Consider the following 10017-nt stretch of genomic DNA (forward strand, 5'->3'; position numbering starts at 1 on the left):
GTTTGAACTGTATCCTGCCAAGCCTTTGAGGCCAACTTCCATGTATCTGGTCTCATCTCCATTCTAGTTCAACCCTGAGATGTTGAAGATCTTGGTAATCCGAAAACGAATACTTGGGATATGCCTCCTTTGAAAGACTATAGACGTTAGGCAGCATATCCCTAGCAACTGGTCTGCCTCAAAGACCACAATATTAATCAGATTGTCATAAAAATAATTTTAGGTGGCAAACCCTTTTTAATTAAAATAGAGCGGTCTGACTGGCTGCCCTGGGTCAGTATACATATGTACAGGTGTTTCTTTAAAGATGGGTGATTCCTATTATAACATTGATATGCAGTCTCTATTACATCAATGTGGTACATTGGGAATGCAGTACATTTTGTAAGTTAAAACTACATAAAAAGGAGGGTGGTGAAAATTGCCTTATATTTGCCTCTAGTTTTGTATCTATACGGTTATGCCAATAGATTACCATTGTAAGGTACAGAATTATTATTGTTTTACAGCCATTAAAGGTACAAAGATATGTAATTGTGCTTTGCTCATGTCTGAAAAAAGAATGTACGACAACTTAGCAGCGATCCCCAATCGCTATTATCTTTATTGCCTCATTAGCTCCAATGCGTAAAGATGATCCGACCATAAGCCATTTTGGTTTGATTTGTTGTATTCTTTCACAATTTAAATGGCTTCGAGTGCTAATTTCTTGGAGAAATAGCTTGCCGCTAACCTCATAGCTCATACATATAATAGTATGACTTTGTTAAATAGGAAACTGGAAAAAACAGAACAAGGGAACAAAAATGGGTTTACTGATTATACTGGTTATCTGTAAATTAGGCATTAACACTCAATGCTAAGCAGCAGCTGCTAAAGGAAGTACAATTTTAGGGTGCATAAAACATAAACACCCGTAATCAAAATATAATGTGCCCCCTCTATTAATCTCTTGTAAGAGCTCTTCTTCAATATGGAGTTCAGTATTGAGCTCCATAATTTAAAAAGGATATAAGAGAGCTAGTGAGGGTTCAAAGGTGGGCAGATTACTAAATAGGATGGGATGGGAGATCTCTCTTTATAATGAGAGGCTAATAAAGTTGGGCTTATTTAGCTTGGAAAAAAGACGGCTTAGAGGTGAACTTAACCCCTTCCCGACAATTGATGTACATTTACGTCGTAGTCGGGGGAATATGGAGCATGCTCACAGAGAGTCCGCTACATACGCCGTCGGTGTCAGCTGTATATTACAGTTGACACCTCGCTCTAACGGCTGGGATAGGTGATAACTCTCAATAACAACCGCAGCATCTTAGCCGTTAGACAGAGCGGTGCCCCCTCTCACCCCATCGGCCGATAAGTGATCGCGGATTGCTGATGGTTGTCATTGCAGCCTAGGGGCCTAAAGAAGGCCCCCAGGTTTGCCATCTTGGTCCTCCTATTAAGCCCTGCCAGAGACTCGCATGTTCAAGTCCCCTTTTGAGAATAAAAAAAAAATGTACAAATTGGTTAAATAACGTTTTTAGGAACATAGGAAAAAAAATTAAGTCAAACGAAAAAACCTTTATCCTATTTTTCCGTTAAAGTAATACAAATAAACATAATTGGCATTGCCTCGTCTGTAAAATTCTAACTATTACAATATAACGTTATGTAACCTGCAGTATGAATACTGTTTAAGTTTCTTTTTTTAAGAGTTTTGCAGTACATTATATAATACAATAAATAGTTCTATTCAAAACTACAACTCGTCCTGCAAAAAAAGAAAAACCTCTTACAGCTATGTCGACGGAAAAATACAAAAGTTTTGACAGGTGGCTGATAAAAAAAAAAATTGCCGGGAACTGGTAAATAATATGTATAAATATATAAAGACATTGCTGAGAATTGGCACATAAATGATACTGTAAATTCCAAAAACTGAACAAAAAGGCCTAACGGATGAGTTAGAATTAATCATGAGTATAGGTGCTTTGTCTTGATTTCACGATGTATATCACCATACCTAATTTGCCAATAAAAACGTATTGATATTTTATATACAATGTAAATATACGCATGATTTCTCCCATTATTCAACAGGTATTTGTGCATTTTTGGACTTCTCACAGCTATTAAAAAGCAACCTTCCAGTAGTGGGTCACTTTTCATAAAATATGAAGGGCCAAATAGTTTCAGCTCAAAAACTTTTCTTTCTTCATAAATTGTGCTTGCTGCTAAATGCCACTAACATGATTACAGTGACTTTAGACTACCGCTCCCTACATGGGACATACAGGAAATGGTAATCGGAATCACTCACTGTAGGCTATCTAGACTTTAAGGGGTTGTCCCACCACAACAACGAATCACCTATCCACAGCACGAGTACAGCACTCCTCTATCTCTGGCAGTCGCATAGAGAATGACTAGGGACCCTCATTCTTTTGATTGGTAGGGGTCCCAGCTGTGGGACCCCCAGCGTTCAAACACTTTTCACCTATCCTCTGGATAGGTGATAAGTTGTTGTGGTGGGACATCCCCTTTTGGAGTCTAGTAAATTAAACAGATTAGGGCTGGGCGATTATGACCTAAATTAAAATCACGAAGAACATGTAACCTCGATTACGATTAATGAACAATTTAAACCACACCTCTTTTTTACATGTCATGCCCCTGTTTGCATGATATGCCATTGAATGAATATTTATCCCCTGAGCCTACTGTATACTACTGTATATAATATGCCCTTTGACACTGCTCCCATACAGTATAATGCATCCATAACTGCCCTCCACACTGTATAAAGTTCCCCATAGCTGCCCCCTCACAGTAAAATGCCCCATAGCTGCCCCCACGCTGTGCAATGACCGCATAGCTGCATCACACACAGCCCCAATAGTGCCTAATAAAAATAATAATACATACTCAACCCTGTTCCAGCGACGAATGGAGGAGATCCCTCTGCTCCTCCGGTCTGTGCGGCATGGCGCAGAAAAGCGTGATTATGTTACTGCCACGCATCCGGCAATACATAGTGAATAGTAGAGCAGGGACCTTACGGCCCCCTGCTCTACCGTTGAATTCAACTGTATCTGCATCCTAAAGATGCAGATACAGTTTAAACCGGGAGGGAAAAAAAAGGCGCAATATGACGTCGGTTAATGCAAACCTCTAGTCAGGGAGACTGAAGAGTCGCCTTAAGAACAGTGGTTTGGAAAATATGAAGTGACATGTTTGTAATAAGTAGAATTAGATATGTTCTTATCTACCCAACAATTTGTAACACTGTCTAACCCATGGTGCAAGTCTACCTATTCTTAATTCTTTATCACAGGAGATTCTGAAGGATCCTGAAGCTAGATGCTGCTGTAGCTTTTTTTTATTTTAGCCTGACAAACTGACATGGAGGAAATAAGGTGGATTGTGGAGGTTTTTTTTTTCTTGACCCTGCATATCCACAATTTGTGAGGCCAGGAATTCTCATGCAACTACCGTGTTACTACCATGTCAGTTCTACAATGTGAGAACCCCGCCAAACTACACAGACCTCGTCTGCATTTTTATCTGGACGGAGCATTTTTTTGTGCCCTTAAAGGAACCCTAAACCAAACTCGGCAAAAACGGCCCGAAAATGCCTCCCATTGATTTCAATGGGAGGCGTCGGCGTCTTTTTCCCGCGAGCAGTAAAACTGGCTCACGGGAAAAAGAAGCGACATGCCCTATCTTCGGGCGCTTCCGCCTCTGACCTCCCATTGACTTCAATGGGAGGCAGAGAGAGCGTATTTCGGTGTGTTTTATGCCCGAGGCGCTCAATGGCCGCGGGAGAAAAACTCCGCGAAAATCGGCGTGCAGGGAGAGGAAAATCTGCCTCAAACTTCCAAACGGAATTTTGAGGCAGATATTCCTCCTGCAAAATACTCCGTGTGAACATAGCCTAACAGTCCTTGTGTCTTCTTACTTACAGACTAGTGGGGGGAGGGTCCTGCTTCAACCAGTTACACATAGGTTTGTGAGGAGGGAAGAAACAAATGATTCCCAGGTCTTGTATTGTTACATACGTTATTTATTCCAAGATGTCATGGACAGCATTTATCATGGTTTGTATTGACAAGTTCAATATTTTTTTTAATGTTTCCTCCTTATGAGAAAAATCTCCTTTGTACATGATGCAGGTATGATGATTTCTACAGTTTTATCTTTCTAAGTGAACTAAACAATGGTGTGGTTGCCTTGGAGTATTAATAAAAAGGATGGTTTCTCTTCAGAAGTTTTGTAGGCGTTTTATCTCTTCTAAACTTGAAACCTGTTTTCATGATCTTGGGTATCTTGTTTTTATACATCTAACCGTTGCCAAGTGGAAAAAGCTGAAAAATAATAATAAACAATTGCCAAGCTCAGCCTATTATCTGTGTAGCATCTATGTCGTCTTCTGTGCAAAACAAGTCTAGCACTTACCGTAACATCGTTCACCTGCTCCTTTGCTACTCACTGACTTTATTCGTAAGAGTTCAAATCCTCTGCTCATTTTTCTCATCCATTTTGCTACCCTTTCTTCTCTTTAGCTACTGTTGAGGCTATAGAGGCCGATGAAGGTAATTGGCAAGCCCCCTTTCTGTTGCATTTGCAGCAGATAAGGGACCTGCTGGGTGTATTCATTTTGCTGTAGCTTGTAAAAAGTGTGTGGGTGTTGGGCTAACGATTGTGGCTAAGTATTAACCGAAAGGTGCTTGCTTTAAAGGGGAATGTAAAGCTACATTTTGCTATTGCCATTAGTCGATCAATTATCACAGCTCCAACAAACAACATATTTCAAGGCAATAGAGAGTGGAGCAGGTGTTAATATTCACCTACCTAACAAACCTGACTTCTCTGTAAAGTGACTTTTCAACTGCCTTTTATCCAACAGTACAGTATGTTCACTTTACACAATATACAGATAATCCTCTATTTTCTATGCATCAGAATTGAGCTATTAGTCAAATTGTAGCCAGTATTTTTATGAAAGCAAATTATCTCACGAATTTTACTTTGTTCTCTAATTGAAGCCACGAGATTGAAGCCATCTCAAAATTTACCATAGCTGTATTTGGATTTTTGTTTTCTATTCTGTTGTTTTTTTTTAGAATATAAGAAAAAAAAATGACTGCAATTTCTAGGGAAAAATACACTTGAACAGAAACTTTTTCTGAATTTTCTTAGCCACAAATGTTCCCCTTTAAATCAATATTTTCAGTTGTATTTTGTTCTTGAACACGAGTTTCACGTCTTTTATCTTCTCCAAATTGGACGACCTTTAATAATTTCCATCCAGGAATAAGATCATCGATATGGTAACTACTATTGTTAAAACCAACTAGCAAGAGAAAATACAACTGTGTTCTAAATAGCAGCACTTTGAGCTGTTATTTATGTTGGAATTGTCTATTCCTATCAGCAAAATCTAATTTGCAGTGTGCATTGTGTTGCCCAGTTTGGCTGTTGTGTGTGATTTATGTGATTCTGTGTTGTGTGTAGTATAATATTGGTGCAAATTGCTAACACTTACTGGGTCTCATTTACTAAACGGCAGTAAGTCCAGTTTTGAAAGGAAATAAAATCTATAGTTTGTCAAAATCTTCCCATGGAATTTTATTTTATGCTTCTTCATGTCTGTTTTAATAAGTAACAAGTATACTAGAAATTGTAATATATAGTCCTGCACATAGTTTTTGTCATGTTAAAAAAAACAATGGTTGCATGCAAAATACGTTGTATAGAGATGATTGTAAACTAAGATAAGACGTAGCAATTTTACTAAACTAATATTAAAGTAATAAATATGTATTTCAATAGGACAAACAAGTTGTACAATTACATTAAGAATCCATCATTAAAATATTGGGAGAGTGTATGGATAAAATTAACAGAGCCAAGTAGAAATTACAGTGATTTCCATAGTAGTCATGTTCCATTGTGTATGTACATTAAAGCCGTATAGTCAATTGGTCCCCATGTCTGGTCAGCAAACCTAGCGGAGCACATTGTTGGCCAGTGAGGCTTCTGCTCTTCTTATAAATATATAAGTTAACAAAGCCCGTTCTACTCCTCTCTGAAATCCCACATTTGGGATTTCCAAATGCATGACGAACTGCAACATTTCTTCTATTTAAATTCTGAATGTTTTGGAAATATTCAAAATCCTAATTTCTAAGAATTGACAAATTTACTACTGAAGTTGAATATTGACTAAACATACATTGGTCTTCATTTGCTTTATGTGTATATATATATATATATATATATATATATAAATTCTTATTATATTTGAGAAAGTTAGAGGTAGTCTATAAAGCTTTGATATGGCCTTTGCTTTTTTTTTCCATTCTTTCCCTCCCATGCTTCCTAACCAGATCTAATTAATGTGTGTTTTCACATTAACATAAGATGTATAAAACAATGGGATCATTCATCCATTTTGTTATTTCTTTTCTTTTGTTTTTTTTCTTTTTTTGTAAATAGCCATAGGTTATTTGGAGAATTGTCCATGGGAGTTCATCTCAAATAGTAATCTGTAAAACTGTGATATTTATTGGTTAATCTTGCTTTATGTTAATCAGTCTGACTACATATGGGCTTTTGTAAACTAATAAAAGAAATTAAATTCTAACTTTTAGTTTTCTTAAAACATAGGTAGCAAGACTGAGGAACATTGGCTCTTAAGACTTGCAATATCGTATGTTGCTTATAGCCTTCATAACCCAAAAATTCTCCACATTTAAATGATCATATAAGTTGGGGAGATATTTTTTTTTAATGATTTTTTTGTTGAATTATAATCAAACGTAAATTAGATATATAGATGACATTTTTAGATAGTAGAATAATAATCATTCCATAGAAAAATAAATTTTTGGTTGGGATTTGTGCTGAAAAGATATAGTATTATATTTTATTACCACAAGTCCCTTAGTCTCTTTTACTGTACTCCTACATTTTCTTTGGTGATTTGTATTAGTTTGTTACGAATGCCTCATTTGCCCATTTATATCCTTGTCAGATTCCATAGATTCCAGATTCCGTAGATTCTATAATGCAAAAGTAATTTTGTGCATATTAGATTGTTCTGTTTAAAACTATTTAGAACATCTCCAGTTCTCGTGTCACTGATTATTTAAGGTGACAACATAGATCGAAACTAAGAATATTTGCGATCATACAACAGTCTATGGCTTGTTAAAATTGTAAACTCACATTTGTTCCTTTTTAGATATATTTCAGCTCCGTCACAAACTTGATTGTGCTTAGATTTCCATTTCTTTCATGGATTTGGACTTTCGTTTTAGAATTGTATTACATGCAGTTACTAGAATTTTTTTAATTTTTACATTTCATGCACTTATATTGTAATTAAAATAAACTGTTAAACATTTTAGTGTCAAAAGATGAGTGAGGTTCTATTAAAAATTAAATTCCACATGGCTATGGGTAAGCTACCTTGTTGCTATGCATATCGGATCTGTAAAGCAAAATACAGTCAATTTCGTCATCAAAAAGTTTAGGAATCATTGTTTTAAAATTATACGTATTTCAAGGGAAAATTGGATATTGGGTTAATTCACCAAATCTAGTATGAAGTCCTTCTAATTGCATGAAGTGAAAAACATTCTGAGTTGAACTCAACTGGATAGTACTATATTTCATCTTGTTTTGTTTGAGTGGTGTTATATTTATTTTAGTTTTCAATCCAAATATTTTCTCTTTCCCATTCCATATCATGTGTTGGCTAGTTTATTTGATTTAGCATTTGATAGGAAAGTTTATTTTTTGTACTAATATAATATTTTTGCATTTTTCTTGTCCATTTTCTGTCTAGCTATCAAAGGATTCTCGCCGCAGCATAAGATTACTAGCTTTGCAGAAGCCAAGGGCTTGGATCGCATTAACGAAAGGATGCCACCACGTCGAGATGCTTTGCCTTCAGATGCCAATCTTAACTCTATCAACAAGGCTATTTCTTCAGAGACCAATGGCACTGACAGCAATGGCAGTAACAGCAGCAATATCCAGTGACCACTTCCTGTCTATTAATATATATTTTTTTGTAGCTGCACAGCATGATAGGATTGCCGCTCATCAGCAGATGGGTGATCTTGATTTGGGTAAATGCTACTTACTCTTGGGGTTGGTGTTGAATTCAGTTTACAGTGTCATCTAAAGAGAGAAAAAGATGTATTTTAGTGTGGACACTAGCCTCATCTGGACATGCCTATAAATGCTTGTAGAAAACATACACACAGATATTACTTACCTACATAGAACATATTTTCCAATGATATTGGGAACCTGTAGTTATATTACAGAAAGGCCTTCTTTTAGTTACTGAACATACAGTACATATTTGTTTAATTTCTTACTAACTATATTGTATGTTTACATTTGCAACTCTAAACTAAAACTAGACATTACAACATTTTTAACATAACGTGCAAACCAGAATAAGGACTATTTATTGATGATGTTTTGTTACTCTCGTCAGATTGGCTCTTTTCTTCCCTCCCCCTTTCTGTGGGAGGTGCCTGCTTTGTATCATTATTAACATTAATCAGTTGCACGCACCTCCAACAGTGTATGGGTTTCACACACCATATACATGGGTAGTCTTAATGCCACCGGTACTGGGACACAGACTTCGGTGCAGTGTCTCGCCAATGGAGGACAAAAGGCAAAATAAAAAAATATATAAAAAAAGAATGAAAAAAAATGTAAGAATGTTGAAAATTGTAAAAGATGCCAAAAAGGAAAGTTTAATTTTGTACAGATTATGCTTACCTCAGGTTACATTATTGTGCTTGAATGCCCTTCTTACTATAGAACACATAGCTTACTTCTTTGGCAGTGAATATCTTTTTTTTTAATTATTATTATTATTTTATTTTTAATTTTTTTCTTTAAAAAAGAAAAACTGGAATAATGATATCCATTTTATTTTTATTTTATTTTTTGCTGTTCTATCTAAGGTTTTTTGGTAAATAAAGTATTGGTTGTGGCTTGCTGAATTTTAATATTTATGAGTGGTGCATTTTTAAGTATAGTGAACAAGACACCATATTAAGTGCAGTGAAAAGCATCTATATTCTGTAAAAATTCGCCTATGCATGTTTTTTAATACAAAATGGCTGTATAGGCCTGTATGGGACTGTAATGCGCTTAGTGGTTGGACTTATACTGGAAATGTATGTATACTGGCATACTTTATATTCTCTTAAAACGCTTAATGCCTTTGAAATTTTGTAATCAAACAAAAAGAAAAAGCTTTGAAAAAAATCTAAAGAGAGAAAGAATATTCTTAATGTTTTATAACATATGCTTGTCAGTGCACACATATATATATGGTTAGCATGTTTAGCAAAACTTGTGAAACTTAAAATAAGTTTGTGGTTACATGTGGAACTCTTTAAGTGCATGATAACTGTTAGTGTCATAATAGTTTGGTCATTCTGTTACGTTTTGTCATGTGCCACAAATGTGTAATTCTTTTCACTTATTTCCCCCTTTATAATATGAGTTACGGGTTATTACTGACTTATAGGAACCTAAAATTTGAATTGGATAAAAATAAGTCCATTGATTTTTTTCTAACAGTTGTTTAAGTGCCCAAGTAATTCACTACAGCCTAATGCCTTGCCTTTGTAATTTGACTTCTGAAATGTTGGCAATCGAAGCATGCACGTGTAACAATGACAAAAAAGCATTTTATATTACTACTCAATAAAATGTGCATGAACTTAAGTAGCTGTTTGCTTCCTGGTCTTTTTCTCACAAATCATTCTTTATGTTACTCTTGAAAGACTAAAGGGGCGTCTGGTTTAGAAAACCTATTTTCAAATGTCTTATTAGGGGATTTCTGAGTCCCTTATTCATAACCACATACAAACAGCGTCTCTTGCTCTGTCCATGCATTACACAGAATGTCTATTGATTTCAATAAGTAGCACGTAATACTTCAATTATCCTGTGGTGGTGCTGCCAGGAAATTCAACACTTGTTGTTTGCACC

The 10017-nt window shown here is 35.8% G+C and overlaps 1 protein-coding gene across 2 annotated transcripts in view; it reads left to right on the top strand.

Moving 5' to 3' along the window:
- Positions 1-9750, top strand: part of PPP3CA (protein phosphatase 3 catalytic subunit alpha) — a 253942-nt gene extending 244192 nt beyond the window's left edge. Inside the window, exons 13-14 of one of the 2 annotated variants that reach the window (XM_075860622.1) lie at positions 4545-4574; positions 7835-9750. In XM_075860622.1, coding sequence (XP_075716737.1) covers positions 4545-4574; positions 7835-8031 — 227 coding nt within the window. In that variant the 3' untranslated portion in view covers positions 8032-9750. The remainder of the gene's footprint in view (positions 1-4544; positions 4575-7834) is intronic. The other variant, XM_075860623.1, reaches the window with a different exon arrangement.
- The last annotated feature ends 267 nt before the right edge of the window (positions 9751-10017 follow it).

The sequence above is a fragment of the Rhinoderma darwinii genome, chromosome 1 (assembly GCF_050947455.1).
Source record: "Rhinoderma darwinii isolate aRhiDar2 chromosome 1, aRhiDar2.hap1, whole genome shotgun sequence".
Lineage (NCBI taxonomy): Eukaryota > Metazoa > Chordata > Amphibia > Anura > Rhinodermatidae > Rhinoderma > Rhinoderma darwinii.